The 15,888-nt window shown below is 47.3% G+C and overlaps 1 protein-coding gene across 11 annotated transcripts in view; it reads right to left on the bottom strand.

The window, feature by feature from the left end:
* Positions 1-1,644: 1,644 nt before the first annotated feature.
* Ca-alpha1d (Ca[2+]-channel protein alpha[[1]] subunit D) overlaps positions 1,645-15,888 on the bottom strand; it is a 61,289-nt gene continuing 47,045 nt past the window's right edge. For 5 of the 11 annotated variants that reach the window (XM_072007308.1, XM_072007311.1, XM_072007312.1 and 2 more), the window contains 19 exons: positions 13,061-13,113; positions 12,704-12,850; positions 12,211-12,412; positions 11,532-11,801; positions 11,349-11,432; positions 11,065-11,253; positions 10,695-10,797; positions 9,277-9,431; positions 8,945-9,169; positions 8,666-8,870; positions 8,453-8,586; positions 8,195-8,296; positions 8,029-8,127; positions 7,787-7,905; positions 7,538-7,684; positions 6,496-6,761; positions 5,401-5,898; positions 4,129-4,256; positions 1,645-3,878 (listed from right to left, as the gene is read on the bottom strand). In XM_072007308.1, coding sequence (XP_071863409.1) covers positions 3,513-3,878; positions 4,129-4,256; positions 5,401-5,898; positions 6,496-6,761; positions 7,538-7,684; positions 7,787-7,905; positions 8,029-8,127; positions 8,195-8,296; positions 8,453-8,586; positions 8,666-8,870; positions 8,945-9,169; positions 9,277-9,431; positions 10,695-10,797; positions 11,065-11,253; positions 11,349-11,432; positions 11,532-11,801; positions 12,211-12,412; positions 12,704-12,850; positions 13,061-13,113 — 3,492 coding nt within the window. In that variant the 3' untranslated portion in view covers positions 1,645-3,512. Of the gene's footprint in view, positions 3,879-4,128; positions 4,257-5,400; positions 5,899-6,495; positions 6,762-7,281; positions 7,326-7,537; positions 7,685-7,786; positions 7,906-8,028; positions 8,128-8,194; positions 8,297-8,452; positions 8,587-8,665; positions 8,871-8,944; positions 9,170-9,276; positions 9,432-10,694; positions 10,798-11,064; positions 11,254-11,348; positions 11,433-11,531; positions 11,802-12,210; positions 12,413-12,703; positions 12,851-13,060; positions 13,114-15,888 lie in introns of those variants that run through there. The other 6 variants (XM_072007315.1, XM_072007317.1, XM_072007310.1 and 3 more) reach the window with 5 other exon arrangements.

Genomic DNA, 15,888 nt, shown 5'->3' with positions numbered 1-15,888 from the left:
TCGAATGCGTACATGAATATACAATACCATTTACTATACATATACGTAAAAAGATCGGCCGTAAATATCGACATCTAATAAACGAACGTAAACGAACGAAAGATATAAGAAGAAACGAGATGGTTTCCGTTTTTCGAATCGGACGAGCGGAAAAGAAACGCAACACGGAGAAACGTAAAGCGCGATAAAGTGGGTAACGCGTTTGCGACGAGTCGAAGGTAGAACGCTTAGAATCGAAATGGTGTCGAGAGGAGTTCCAGAGAACGTGGTTCTGAGAAATATCATCGATGAAGATTATTGTCGAAGTCGTTTCAAGGTACACGAGAGATCGAACGACGTTGATCGTTTCGGGCTTCCTCGATGATTCCGATACGTTCTCGACAACCACATCCGCCACGCTTTTCTGCTTTAACCTTCTCGAGGATGCGTTCGAACAAAAAACGGTGGATTCTGATTCGATTAAAAATCCGTGACATCGCTTCGCACGATCTACGTACCGAGCGTTCACGATGAAGTATTTCAAGTTGCATCACGATCGTTTTCGAATCAAGTTCTCGCGTCGACTCCCGGATCGGACGTACCCGAGCAACGGTCGCGCGTCGGTAAACACTTTCGCTACGTTATGGCGGTTTCATAAACAAGCTACACGCACAGTCGATCCGAAATATTGATCGGAAATTTCTCGGCGTGTATAGGATTTTCGATGCGCAAAACGGCGTAATTAGTCGGTGGAATATCCGCAGAACCACGTATCTATTGGACGTCTTCCACTTTCCTTCCTTTCCTTTTTTGTTTCGTTTACTCGCTACTAGAGGTCGCGGTTTTCAACGTGTAACTAACATACACATGCTTTAATCCGTGTAGCTTTTAATACCATGGCGTACACGTATCGAGATATTTTATTTATTAACGCGATTATTAACGAAGCAGAAAATCGATGTTAACCGATTAGAGTTTCTTGTATCAAAATACGATTATTCGATTATACTTTGCGAACCGAAAGTGCTCGTTATTGTAACCAGCAACCTAGAAAACCGTATGCTCGTTTCGCGAGTTAATCGCGCAAATGTAATCAAACGTATTTTCATACGCATCGATGCTCAAATGAAACAAAATACGACTGAACGTCGAGAGTTACTCGGATCAAAACACGGATATAATAATTACACGTAGGATGCAGACCCAATCTCTTTGCTCGATATCCAATCTTTCCTCCGATCGAATCCGATACTCTTCACGCTCGTCGTCCAAGCGTCTGCCCCTGGCTTCGGATGTCGCGTTTTCGCGAGGAACGCGAGCACGCGAAATTTGCCGATAATCGCTTGGCCAACTATCGGACGAAAGATCGACGATTACGCGACACGTCGTTGCACGACTTCGTGCGTGTAAGGGAACGACTGCCACTCTTCATCGATTCGTTACTCGACCACGTCATATACCTAATTAATACGTAGACTATAGCCAACTATGCGTACTCCGATAGATCTGCAGAGGCAGCTGTATAATTAGTGGAAACGAAAAACGTTGAATAATCGAGAGGCTCGTGCGACGGAAACGATCCTTATTAATAATTTTAATTTTTTAAACAATAACGCGTTCCACGCGGTCGCACGCGTTGCTTCTAACGTTATGGGATTGGTATCGTAAAAAAAAAACGACTCGCGCGTTGATTTATCGCCGAAAGCAAATGAACCGGTTCTGTGGGAGAAAGTTTCGCCACGAGGTTCGTAACTTGGCGATTCGATTACACGCGCTTCGGTTTGTCCGTTCGGGCAGGCCCTCCCTAGCACGCGCACACGCGTCAGTGTGTAGATACGCGCATGCGTCTACGATGATATGCGCGCGCGGCTGGAAATTTCGTTGGGACGTAGTTTGTAAAAATTGGGAATTTTAGAGGAGAGGAGCAAAGAATGGAATTGTACGCGAGAATTGCAGACGATACGCGTGAGTTATGGACATTTAGAGATCTGAACGATCGGGAGCCGGGGATGAGAAGATTACGCGGACCGAGACGTGACAGCGAGCTGCGAAAACGAAACTCGAGTCTAGCTGCTGCGTTCGAGTCGCGTGTTACCGTAAGTAGAAATATCGGGATCGGTGCGTAAGTGTAAATAGAAGCATCGTTCGATCGTCCGGCGATCGTTCGGCTGTTGCCTGGGGATCGCGCCGTATTTAAAGCAATTTAAGGTTGTTCTTTACGGATAGTGCACGTACAGCGGTTCACCCTCCGACGTACAAACGAATGTCGCGGCAGTCGCGTTTATCGGCCATTCATCCTCGCGCATCAATTATTATACCCGCAACGTATACGTACAAGTACGTACGAATAATAATGGTAGTAATAATAGTAATGATAATAATAATAATAATAATAATAATAATAGTAATAATAGTAATAATAATAATAATAATAATAATAGCAATAATAATAACAATGACTTTATGTGTGTGTACGTGTGTAATGTTTCAACATGTATGCGTGTGCGTGTGTATGCGTGTGGTGTGGCGTGTGCGTGAATGTGTGTACGTGCGTGTGTAAAATATATATAACGATATATATGTATGCGTATATACATATATCGTTACAATACCGTAGCATACACACTCGCAACATGTTTTCGTAATTCGCGGTAATAGTACTTTGTCTAAGTTGATAAAAGTCTTCTCTGGTCCGAAAGAAGTTACAGATACTTAGGCACTTGTTATCTCATCTAGTAATCCATCGTACGAAGAGCAATAATGAGTTCAATTATATCCTAAACAACGGTAATCGAAGGAATAAGTGTTTTACGATAAGAACGAGAGCAATAAGGATTTTAATCGTTCGCGTCTCGCTTCGCGCCAGTTCTTTTCTCGTCTGTTTCCGCGCCGTCTCGTTTTTTCCCTATCAACGAAGCTCGAAACGCGACACGCTCGCTCGAATCGAGAGGATCGCGCGCTATTCGTCGCCAACATCGTCTTCGCTAACGTTCCCAATCGTTCGATTGGCGATCGTGTCGCCCGATCGTGAAGCCTGGCTATCCCGATGGAAGCAGCGTTTCCGCAGTCAGCGTTCCAGCCCCGATGCTTTTTCTATCGACGCGCGATCGGTCGTTGCTCTCGTTGCTTTATTGCTTGCGTCGGCCGATCCTCTTTCGACCGCGTCGGAAGCCTTCTTGCCACACTTTTTTTTACCACAGTCACCCGCCCACGTCTCTTGACCCGCTTCACGCCGCAAATCCTACAACGGCGGAACCCTCGTTTCCGCGGCGAAAGCTGCCAAACGAATCGAGGAGATTCGTCGCGTGTACGACGACGACGAACGTATCGATCGACGAAACGCGCTTCACCGTTTCGTTTCGCTCCTCGTTCCGTTTCTCGTTCCACTTCGAATTCCACCACCCACCTACGGAGGTTTCGATCTGCCTGGTATTTTTTCGGCGAAACGATAGACGATACCTGGGACGAGAGTGGTTCTCGTTCGACTAGACCAACGAGTTGGGAACACGATCTACGGGATGGTCGTGGCGTCGCTAAGACGGCGGCGGTTGTTGCTGTTGCGTCGATTGGTCGGAAGTGGCAGCCGTTGGCCCTCTACCTTGATAGTACGATCGATACGGTCGCGGGCCGGACGGTTGTTGCTCCTGCAGCGGCTGGTATCCGATGCCCGTCGCCTGTTGGCTCTGCTGGATCGGCTGATAGGCCGGCGTCCATTGCTGGTCTGCGCCCTGTTGCAGCTGATACGACAGCGGTTGTCCACGACGCTCTTGCAGAAGAAGCTGATGCGCCGCCCGATCCATCTCCTCGCGCGTCATGTCCAGCGCTTCCTGCATCTCTCGCGACGTGTATCTGACAAAGTCCGGGTCGCAGTACTTGCCTAGCCCTTGCTCCACGAGAACCTACGGACAACGAAAGATGTCGTAGCGTCGATAGACGCTAAACGTCGCGAGGATTATTTGAGTCATACGGTTCCTCGTATTTTTCCTTATCGCGGCTTTCTTTCTCTCGCCGTTACGTCGAACGCTACAACAACCAACGTACGTACCAAGTATACGACGAGTTTGATCGTTCTTACGAAAAGTCGAGGATCGAAGCTCTGGCGACTCAAATAATTCTACGTTAGCACAGTGACTGGAGTGTAACGCTTACCCGGCCAACCAAGCTTTCCGCGCTTCCGATGACCTCGAAGTTCGGCTTCCGATCGGCAGGACTGCCGGGTAAGCTGTGGGACAGGCGCTCTGCGCCGATGCTTCCGTTACTCTCACCGGCCCAGGAAACTGACGAACGAGGACAGTCGTCAAGGAATTAAGCTCGCCGCGGTACGCTCTGCCTCTACGATCTCAACAGCGATTCGTGCCATACCGAGCAGTTGCGTGGTTAGTCGCGACAAGCGAATCACATCGCAAACGGTTACACGTTCAAACTGTTTGGCAGAACGCATGCTCCGAGCGAGAATCTCGTCGTGCGATACACGCGCCGTACAACGACCGCGTGTATCTTCGTGTCTGTTTGTTGCAGCGTCGCTGATGTATCGCTGGTGCATCGTTGGTGTATCGTTGGTGCATGGTCGGTGCATCGTTGGTGCATGGTTGGTGCATCGTTGGTATGCAATGATCGGGTAGGGAAGAAAATGCAAACTGTTTGGGTGCAAGTCGGAGACGCGCGTGCGTGCGAGCAAAGGATTACGACGTTAAATCCGATGGCCGTCGCTGACGAGCCATACTAGACCAACATCGATACGTTCACACCTATGATCCAGCTATGGTGGCCGCTGACGCAGCAACTAACGCAGCAACTAACGCGACAACGTTCGATTGTTCACGCGGCCGGATGCTACGTTCGTTCGAATAGACATGTTTCGAAAAGCGAGGATCCATCTCGCGCAACATTTTCCAGCAACTTTTGCTCGTCTTCCTCGAACGTCCATCGACGCGTACGCGTACGAACGGCATGCGATTGTCGCCTGATCAACGAGACAGTTCATGCTGCTACGAAGCAATGCGGAGGAGTGTCGACGATGCCGTGCTATCGTCGTTAACCCTTTCGCGCCTACTTTAATTTACTCGTACATCCGATTCACAGAGTCGTTTCCGTCGCGCATAGTACAGGGAAAACGATTTTTCGCGTGACGGAGAGAAACTCGATGGCGAAAGGGTTAAGCGGACGCACCTGCGACACAGGCGCAACGAATACGTCGATGCTGATCCGACGTCGTTCATGCATTAACGTAGGTAAAAATGGCAAGTGAGAACAAGCACGTTGGCGTCGATCGGAAGCAAAACTCGACCGGAGAGCCAGAGTTTTGTTGCGGATCGAGCGGAAGGCAGTCGGGAGGCGAGCGAACGAGTTTGGAAGGCGGGCAGACAGATGGGAGCGTTGGCGATAGGCGTGGATCGCGTGTATTAGTCGAGGATTAGTCACCTCTGCCGTGGTAAGAGGCCCGATGCGATAGACAGGAGACGCAGACGCGGTCGTGTCGCGAGTCGACGTCGGCGAGGAAGCCGGCGACAGCGATCGCCTGGGTCTGGGCGAGCTTGAGGCCGTTGGCGACGCTACGCGCGAATCCGGTACTCGCGGACGTTGTCGAGCTGCTCGACTGTCCACCACCACCGCCGCCGCTGGTCTCGCGTTTCCGGAAACTGGACGGCGCCGATTTAGCGACCGGCGGATCGCGTCGACCCCGAACACGGCACCGAGACGCTACCGTTAACTCCTGCCTCAGCGACCCTCCGCGAAGTTCTCCGACCTTCTCCGAGTTGCTCCAACTAGACCCTCCGGAACCACCGGATCCTCCTGAATCTCCCGAACCTCCCGAACCTCCTGAACCTCCTGAATCTCCCGAACCTTCTGAACCTCCTGACCCGCCGGACTCGCTATACTCGCTCGTCGCCGACGAATCTCCGTCCTCGCGATCTATGGCTGTCGTGTGTTCGGACGACACCGTGTTTTTTTTATTATTCCCGCGAACTCTCGATCCCATCGACTCTGAACTTCTACAGGGTTCAAACGCAACGATCGCCACGATTTCTCGGCCGTTTCGTCTAATTTTACGAGACGATACTTTGCGTCAATAAACGTACGCGTACGATTGCTCTCGGCGTATTCAGATTCCTCTAATAAATCGAAATTCGCCTCTCGTTTCGAATCGGCTGTTTTTAATTTCTCATCTTCACAAGTTCTTCATAATTCAGATTTCTCATTCGTTCACGACTCTGACCGAAACTCACGTAGCGTGAATCTACCGACTTATTCCTCGTTTTCAACTACCTTGGTCTTACGAGAAACGCCTGAACAATCGTGGCGACTATTACCACTAACACCCTGTCGTATACCATCGTTGTATCGTTTCAATCGATCGATGGGAGACGAGATCACTTTTTCATAGAGAAAATAGAGAGAGAAAGAGAGAGAGAGAGACAGGAAGGAAGAGAGAGAGAGAGAGAGAGAGAGAGAGAGAGAAGAGAGAGAAGAGAGAGAGAGAGAGAGAGACAGAGAGAATGAGAGTGTAAATCGTACCGTGATTACTCCAGACGGCACAATCGACGCAGCAGCCTCTAGTCGCGTAAGACCGTGTCCCGTTGGAGGATGAACCGAGGCTCGGGCTGGTCGTAGCGGTGGACGTGTTCGTGTACGTGGCGATCGACGTCGTTGCACTGGCGGACTTGCCGGATGAGATTTGCACGGAGTGCAGGGTGCCGGTGCTCGGATCAATGGACGGGGGTGGGTTCCTTCGGGGTGGTGGCGTCGGTGGCGTCAGCTGCCGCTCGATTCCGTCCTGAAGACTGCTTCGAGCAGCCGCGACGAGGTCGACGCGCGTTGGACGCACCGCGCGACACGGGCAACACCAAAGAACGGGCAAAAACCACTCTCTTAGTTAGTTACTGGCTTTCGACGTGTCGGCGAACCCTTGTCGCCGCGTCCTCGAGAACCCTTTCATCCAGACACTCGACGATATCGCAGAGTCGGCGAAATTATTGCACCGTGACGTGTATATATTATATATGTATACGCACATATACACAAATATATATAGAGAAAATATCGTCGATCAGGCGGGAGAACACGCAGTTGGTTGAGCGACGTAACTTCTTCTGGGCTAACCTGGCCGATCCCTTGTCGATTCTCGGACGATCCATCGGCGCGCGTGGTCAGACGCCTTAGACCGGAACACGGTGGAACAAACTCGGCGATAATCGTCGAGGTCCGGTGGTTAGTGGTTACGCATGCAAGCGCGCAAGCGAAAAATGCTATTCGATCAAGTAAAAGCAAACTATCGACTCCCATAACCCTAACGTCTCTTACCATATTCGCTATTCGGATGAAGGTAATTACCGCTACCTGGACCGCTGAAACGTATAATTCACCGATCACTAGGACGATCATGCCGTTCCTTTTCTTCCCAGTTTTCTCTACTTTCCACGCGACGCGATCTCTCATGCGGCCCGTAAACCAGAAACTCTAACCGCCGATCATTTAGCAACCGATCGCGCGTTCATCGACCATAACCGGCGCCAATCGATCGATCAAGGCGCGTTTCTAGCGATTCTTATCTACTTACTCGAATACTTTGTAAGGTGTGTGATGATAGGATTGCTGCTGGACGGGATTTCCGAACACGGCCAATGGTCTCAGTGGTATGTTCTCCTCGATACCCGTGAGCTTAGGATCCATTCCCATTTGGTTCATCGCACTGTCGCTCAAACCGCTAAATCACGTTTCGTATGATTTTTAATCGTCTCTTCGACATTCCGTCGCTCTCGTTTATCGTTCGTCGCGCATATCGTCCTTTACGTATATCGATACTAACCCTGCTACGTTTGGCACAACTTGATGAGATCTCGCGGTAATCTGATTCGGCGGGTCGTGTCCGCTTCCTCTCTGAAGCGACGAGTACGGCAGGAAGTCTATGGAGTTTGTCGGGGAAGCCTGTGGATCCAAACGAACGACATTTTATCGTATCTTTCGTATCCGCGCCTCTTCCCTCTCCGATTCTTGCAATTCGTTCGACGGAGGACAAGTACAGTCTTGTACAATCTTCTGGATATTTACCTTAGTCGTGGAGTTCACTTTGAGCGACCTGGCTCGGTTAAAATTGTGATGTCCCTTCCTCATACTCGACCAAACGCTGCCGAACAACGAGTGGTTCCTCTGTAAAGCGACAAAGCGCCGCGTTAGTTCGTGTTTGCGTTCGAGAAAACCAGATTTACTATCATACCCTGTGCATAGGTTCCGGATTGTCGTCGAGCAGTTCTTCCAAGTTTCCGGAAATGGCTCTCTTCAGTTCGGGCCCGGCTTCGTGCAACGTTCTCAGACCAGCCTTTAACGAAACGATAAGACGATAAGGCTACCGACAGACGTTCATCCTTCTTTCTCAAGCGTGTACAACGTAGAAATTGTACGTTGGCATTTTCGTCGTTGCTTTTCGACGATCGTACGTCGCCTAGAGAATGTACGTTCGTCACACAGATATTACCTGAAGCGTGACGGTGTTGTGGCTCTCCTTATTACCGTCCTTCAATTCTTGCTCCTTGCGTTTCTTGAATCTTCTGAAGTAATCCTGGATCAGGAAGGTGGCGTAGAATTTGCCCACGGTCACTTCGTCGTCGCCTAGAAGATTCGCGATCGATCAACCGATTCTCGACGAAACACAGTGACTGACTAAACTAAACTAAAGGGCAGAAAATACCTCCGGGTGGCGGCACCACCTGATCCAGAAGCTTCGGGCTGGTCCTCTTCCAAATTTTCTTGATCACGGCCCTCAATTCGGCGTTAGCGTCGTCGATGTTTCCCTCGGTTTTAATTCGCAACGACGTCCTCACCACGGCGAACAGAGTCGCGTTGAACAGCACCGTACCGTCGCTGTTCAACGGCATATTCATGGAAACCAGCCTCTGAAGAATTTGACAAGAAAGTTTCGTGTAGAAGGACGAAACGATTCAACGCCGGACGATATCGAGACACTAACTTTACACGCGACGCGATGAGGGCAGAGTTTACCGAAACCCAAGGGCGGAGATATCTTTCTGAGGAGAGTGACCACGTCCAGGTGCTTGATACGACCTTTCGCGTCGGGATCGTACTCGGACCACAAACGAATAAACTCGTCCAAATGGTGAGGACCCAGGATCGACCAATCCCTCGTCAGGTAATCGAAATTGTCCATGATTACGGCGACGAACAGATTGATGATCTGCGAAACAAGTTGCTCGTCAATGTCGAAACGACCGTCGAGTGAAAAAGAGAAACGAGCGACCTGAGATCTTTCCGCGATATCGTGAAACGTCGGAGGTTACTTACGAGGAACGAGCATAAAACGTAGAAAGATATAAAGTAGGGAAATGCAATGTCGGATCCACAACCATTGTGATTATTCACTTCGTCGCTGAGCGGGTCGCATTTCACTTTACCGGGCTGCGCCGAACAGTCCAACATGATGTCTTGCCAAGCTTCGCCTGCATAGTTAAACGTCGATTTAACGCAAAGTCGAAACATTTAACTCTTAACGCTCCAAGTTTGCCTCTCGAGGCATAGGGATAAGTACCCTTACACAGACACCCACACAGGCATTTGAACAGGTCACTTACACGGGTCATACTCATTACCGTATAGAGAGTGGGGTTCAAAGTATTCAAGGGATCATGGGTCACTACCTAAGTCTAGTCTGAGGGTAACTGGCCAACGATCGACAATTCTTGTATACGTTGTTAATTATATCACTCGCTTATATACATCAGGTTCCGTAGTTCCGTTTAATAAACATCACCGAATATTATTTCAACGTAAACATCGTGTCTTCCACAGATTATTAATCTTAACTTCGAGATTAAATTCTAAAAGTCATATCGAACGATACGCGGTGAAAATTTAAAAAACGCGTGACAAGTTGTAGAAAACGAGGAAACCGGTTAATTGGAATTCGATAAACAGATTGCAGGACCCTTTTACACTTTGACAAGTACCAACCATTTCCACTGGTATTGGTATAAGTAGCCTCGATACAAAATTATTTTCAGTTTGAATACACAAAAAGGAAAATAAAATTCATTATATTATTCTTTTAGTTATGCGAAAGTCGTTACATCATTGCGGAAAACAAATATAACGTGAATTTTAAAATAAAATTGTAGAACCAGTCGTTTCGAAGGCTGTGGTATTTCTAACGTTAGCATCTAGCGATCCAGCGATCGATCCAGAATCTTCCTGATAACTGATATTGTCATTGTTGGAATACGACGATATTTCACGCATAGGTACCCTTACACAGACACCCACACAGGTATTTGAACAGGTCACTTACACGGGTCATACTCATTACCGTATAGAGAGTGGGGCTCAAAGTATTCAAGGGATCATGGGTCACTACCTACGTCTAGTCTGAGAATAACTGGCCAACAGTCAACAATCTCCATACGTTGTTAATTGTATCACTCACTATTACATACATTTGGTTCTGTAGTTCTGTTTAATAAATATCACCGAATATTATTTCAACAAAAATATTGCGTGTTCCACAGATTATCAATGTTAACTTTAAGATTAAATTCTAACAGTTTAGAATCTCGACTCTAATATTATTATTTACACGTCAGTGTAGCATTTAAAATCTGACACTGGAAAACTTGCAAGTTGGAGTTGTCAGTCGATAATTAAAAGTCGGAGCGTTAAGGGTCAACGGACTTGTACTTATCCGATTGGAATTTTCGACGAACACGTACCCGTAGCCGATCGGAACAGGACCAGCACCGCTTGTGGGAACGACTGGAAATTGTTGTTCCGGTCTATCGACGTATCGTCGTCGATGGCGATTTTTCCAAATACCTGAAAGAACGTACGAGCTCCTTCTCTTTAAACGCACGCTGCATTTTCGCCGCTAATCATTCGGGATACGATGGTATACGTCGCCGATTTCGCTAGACTCGAGATACGGTGACCGGCGAAAATATTGGAACGCGTATCGTGGAAACGACGACGTCGTGATAGAAAGTTTCTATAAACATCGGTTTACTTTCGCGATATACGTAAAGCGTATTTAAGAGTCTTGGAAATCGGCGCGCTGTTCCGAGTAATCGCCTGGTCGTGTCTTACCTGCATACCTATCACGGCGTAAATGAAAAATAGCATTATAATTAGCAGAGCTACGTATGGCAGAGCTTGGAAAGATTTGATGAACGTCCAGAGAAGCGTTCTGATGCCTTCGCCTCTGCTCAGCAATTTCACTAGCCGCATCACTCGAAACAGCCGGAAGAAGTTGATGGAAATGATGGTGGAGCCAGGCTGAAAGTATAAGATTTTAAGGTTGACCGTTTAATCGTCCGATCGATTAAAATAGAGATACTCAGTGAGAGCGGAGCTGTTGCCGAACAACGTACATTGACCTCGGAGTAAACGATGTCGATGAAACTTCCAAGTACGATAATGAAGTCGAAAACGTTCCAAGCGTCGCCAAAGTAGTTCTGTAATTAATCGGTTCGCGTTAATCGTACGATTTGTCCGACCGGAGAGCGACGGAACATCCATTATAATGGCGTTGTTTGTTTCGTTTGACTTTCTACCTTAAATCGAAAGGCCGCCAACTTAAAGATAAACTCCAGGGCAAAGACCGCGGTGAAGATCATGTTAAGAACGTCTAACGCTTCCGTGTAGATTTCCGGTTGTCGATAAAACTTCATCGCTAAGGTCACCGTGTTAATCATGATCAGAGTGAAAATGGTGTACTCGAACGGCTGAGATGTGACGAACCACCACACTTTGTACTGTATTCGATGCTTCGGTATGTATCGTCGCACTGGTTTCGCCTTTAACGCGAACTCGATGCAATTCCGCTATGCAATCACGTGAAAAGTTTCTACATGTATACGACACGTATACGAGATGTACACTCCCTCCCGTTCATAAGTATGCGTTAGGACACCCGACGATTTCGCGCATCCGATTAATTCGCATAATAAATAATTTTAACACTGCTTTTAAATTAACTATAACTTCGAACTCGAACTGCTTTTGCATCGATCGTACATAAATAACGGATCGATCAAGAGCGTCGTTCCATGATATAGGTCGTGTACGGTGCGAATCGATGAAATTTTCATGGCAACGTGAAACGTAAGGGCTCTGCGTAATGGAAAGAGAGCGAGAGAAAAAGTGTCCTGATATTTATGAACGGTGGTGTATACGAGATGTAGGTATACGAGATATCGTGATTGGTAGCCGGTTGGTATTCGGCAAACTTACCTGATTCTTATCGAGCTCGCAGTTTTTGTACTCTTGCTCACCCTCGTTCTGGAAAGTGACAATAACGAAACCAACGAAGATGTTCACCATGAAGAATGCTATGATAATGATGTAAATGATGTAGTACGCGGCCACTATCGGCCGAAAATTATGAATTGGTCCATGATCCTCCTTGTTAGAGTCGATCGACACGTCTAGTAATCTGTTGGGAGAGAAAATGCTAAGCGGTGTGCACCGTGGCTGGTGGCATCGAGCTTCTTCGTTTTTATCTTTTCTTTCCGTATACCACCGCTGTTAGCAATGGCGCACAACGGACGATTCGATATTGCGAAAAGGAAAGAAAAAGAAAGAAAAACCTGTGCGTTCCGCTGGAAATACACTGGTTTTGTCGATTTTGAGATTCGAAAAGGAACGGAAGGAAGAGAAGAAGAGAGGAAAGAGTAGAAGAAGTAGCGGTGCGGGTGAACGCGGTAGACGACGCTTGGTTACTTACGACGGCCAGCCTTCGAACGTGGACACGGTGAAAAGCGTAAGCATCGCTTTCGCAACGTCGTCGAAATGGAAACGTTGCTGAACCCAACTTCTCTCCTTCATCACCGGCTTATTGATATCGCCGTTGTCGTATTCCAGATACGTACCCCTGAAATTATCAACGCGATCACCAACGTTATTCGTCGTGCCTGTTTCGCTTGACCGATCCGATTTGCGGGAATCGTCGATGTCGCCGTTACCGGGAACGATAAAACCGCGAACAAAAGGAAAACCTTCGTTTTACCTCGATGTACGCGTAGCGACGACACCGAACGATATCCCACGTTTGGGGCTTGCGTTTGTTTGCGAGATAACTTACTGGCATTCGTCCTTCGTCATTTTCGATGCATCGGAACAATAGAAAAATTTGCCCTATACAACATAAAAATTCCATTAATGCGAAGCAGATCGTTGTCGATTAGAGGCTTCGCGCAACCTTTCTCAAAACGTATCGATACTCTTGATATACTTTTACTCCAACGTTCTTTTAACATTTTTTAACGCGTTTCCAATGCGTCTATGGTCGTCACGGAGATCGTGGAAAATCCGACAAGTCGGTCGTTCTTTCCATCCGATATCACGAGTGTCGATAAAGTGGACATAGCGGTATCGTTAATTGGCCATTCTCTGAAGCAAAGTCAGTAGTAGCTAGTGATCGAGCAAAGTAAAAGGAAAGAACAAAGAAAAATTGAGAACTGGTAGAATGAAACAAAAATAAAAAAAAAAAAAAAGATTAGAAAATGAAAAAATATATACATATACATGTATATATACATATATATATATACACATGTATGTCATTCCGTTAAACGTGCACGATAATACGAGTCTATACGTGTGAAATATATACAAAATGTGGGCCGTGGTGCAGGCTGTCTCGTTTGGCCTACGTCGATCGAGCGACGTGGCACGTGCGCGAGTAAAATCGAGAGTCCAGAAAATAGTCGTCGCAGGTTCTTCCGATCAACACGATCGACGATCCGATCGTTTCGATCGTTTTCGACGGAGTATCAGCCGTCGAGCAATTGGGAACAAAGCTCGTCGAAGCATCGCGACGTGTCTAATTATCAATGGGGCAACTGTTGACGTTTCTTCGCAGGAATTTCGTTCGCGAGCAAACTTTAACCTGTTAACCAGACAAGACGAGATCGCTCGTCGTTTACGATTCCTAGCCTCTGCTAGACGCAACAACCGCTTCTTTTTTTCAACGTTAGATCGTTAGAACGTTAGAACGTCGACTTTTAACCTCCGCCTAAATATCCGCCTAATAAAAATTGTAAAATCGCACGTTTGGTAAAAATAAATAAATATACAGGCTGAGTCGATAAGAAGCACGGACTGTTTAAAATAACTCGTTGTATTTAATATCCGTTGTATCTGTCGTGATATCTCTCGGAACGTCGGTCGGCCCAAAGCTAGTTAGTTTGGCAGGTATCTTAACTTTAGTTTGTCAAATTTCGCGCAAATTTGACGAGCTAAAGCTAATAAATTGTCCGCCAAACTAATGACTCTTCGGTATAAACGGGACAATGCAGGGTGAGTCGATAAGAAGCACGGACTGTTTAAAATAACTCGTTGTATTTAATATCCGTTGTGTCTGTCGTGATATCTCTTGGAACATCGGTCGGCCCAAAGCTAGTTAGTTTGGCAGGTATCTTAACTTTAGTTTGTCAAATTTCGCGCAAATTTGACGAGCTAAAGCTAATAAATTGTCCGCCAAACTAATGACTCTTTGGGGCAATGCTCTTTTGCATTATCGTTTGGAAAAGCATGTGCGGTGTCGTTTAAAAAAACTCGCGTGTTATCTCGATATCTCAGAAAACAAGAGGTTGGAAAAAGCATCTGGAGATCCAACGTGATTCGTCGAAGACGACGTTTCTCCGCGAAACCAACAGGAAGTAAAATAACGTAAAATTGTAAATTTCGATAGTACTACTTAGTGATTCACCCTGTAGATAAAACGATGTTTCCTCGTCTTTAGAAACGAAAAGTTCGAAAACGTCCACGTTCAAAAATCGTGAGGAATCTACGGGTTTTTGACAATAGGAGAGACAGGAAGTGGCACTTGGACCAGTGGCAGTTGCAGCGTCAACGAGCATAAACGTATCTTGCGTACGTTGGCAGAGACTGGGATCGGCACTCGACTCGATTCGTTCGTCCTCGTTGGCTTTCTCGATTGCTCGATCGTAGAAGCTTTCGGTTAACGAGTTAAAGAATGAAATTTCGATTGGATGGAAGCCCTACGCGCGATAGCTACGATTTCGACTTTCTGGTTGCGTGTTTTGGAAAAGAGCCCTGGTCGAGATTCACGCGGTTTAATCGCCTAGAACCAGACTCGTTGAAACGACTGTCGCAGCATCGACAAATCGTACGTTTCGACACGACGAAGCTGCGCATTACGATTCGTTCGACTTTGCGGATAAGCCGTGGAAAGAACACCGAGTGCAGCGTGGGTTTCTTGATCGTTCGTTTCGTTGGCCCCGTTAAGAGCATCTAACAATTGCATCGTACGAAACGTTTGGATCGAGGAGTCTCGTTTCCTGATTTCGTGAAACCACGTTCGCCTTCGACGCGAACCACGATCGTTACGATAGAAAACGAGTTCACATGCATTCGTAGGTTTTCGTTGGCCGTTGTCCCGAACGGCAACCACGAGATTTCCAGGTTGGCTGGCGCTACACTTGCTTCTAAGCCGCTTCTACCGACAATCTACTACTCTATGTCTGTGCATCTAGACGGGCTGCTCTGTTTCGAGCTTCGTTATCACGCGACGCGATACTCGTCTACTCGTAAGGTTCGAGCGATAGCGGCGAGTGTCTTCCAAGGCGATAACTAAAGGCGAGAGAAAGGCTGTTTGCAAGTGTGCAACTCGATAACGAACAGAGTTGAAATTTAGTTGGGACGGAGAGCGGTGGAGCTTGGCGATGGCGTAGATGGACCAGGCTAGGTTTGACTCGTGGTTCCGCTATATTTGCGCGTTCGATCAGCATGCACTACGATCAAAGCTTCATTCTCACATTTACAGCGAAACTTGCATGCCGATTTGTTAAACGCGTTGTCCAACCGATATGTTCGATAGCTACGTATTCGTTAAAGCGTTCGTTAAGCGACGGTGACGAGTAAGAACGTTACTCTCGGTGGATGTTG

This window comes from Bombus fervidus, chromosome 7 (assembly GCF_041682495.2).
Source record: "Bombus fervidus isolate BK054 chromosome 7, iyBomFerv1, whole genome shotgun sequence".
Classification (NCBI taxonomy): Eukaryota; Metazoa; Arthropoda; class Insecta; order Hymenoptera; family Apidae; genus Bombus; species Bombus fervidus.
Note: the sequence above shows the minus strand (reverse complement) of the source record. Positions and strands in the feature narration are given on the sequence as shown.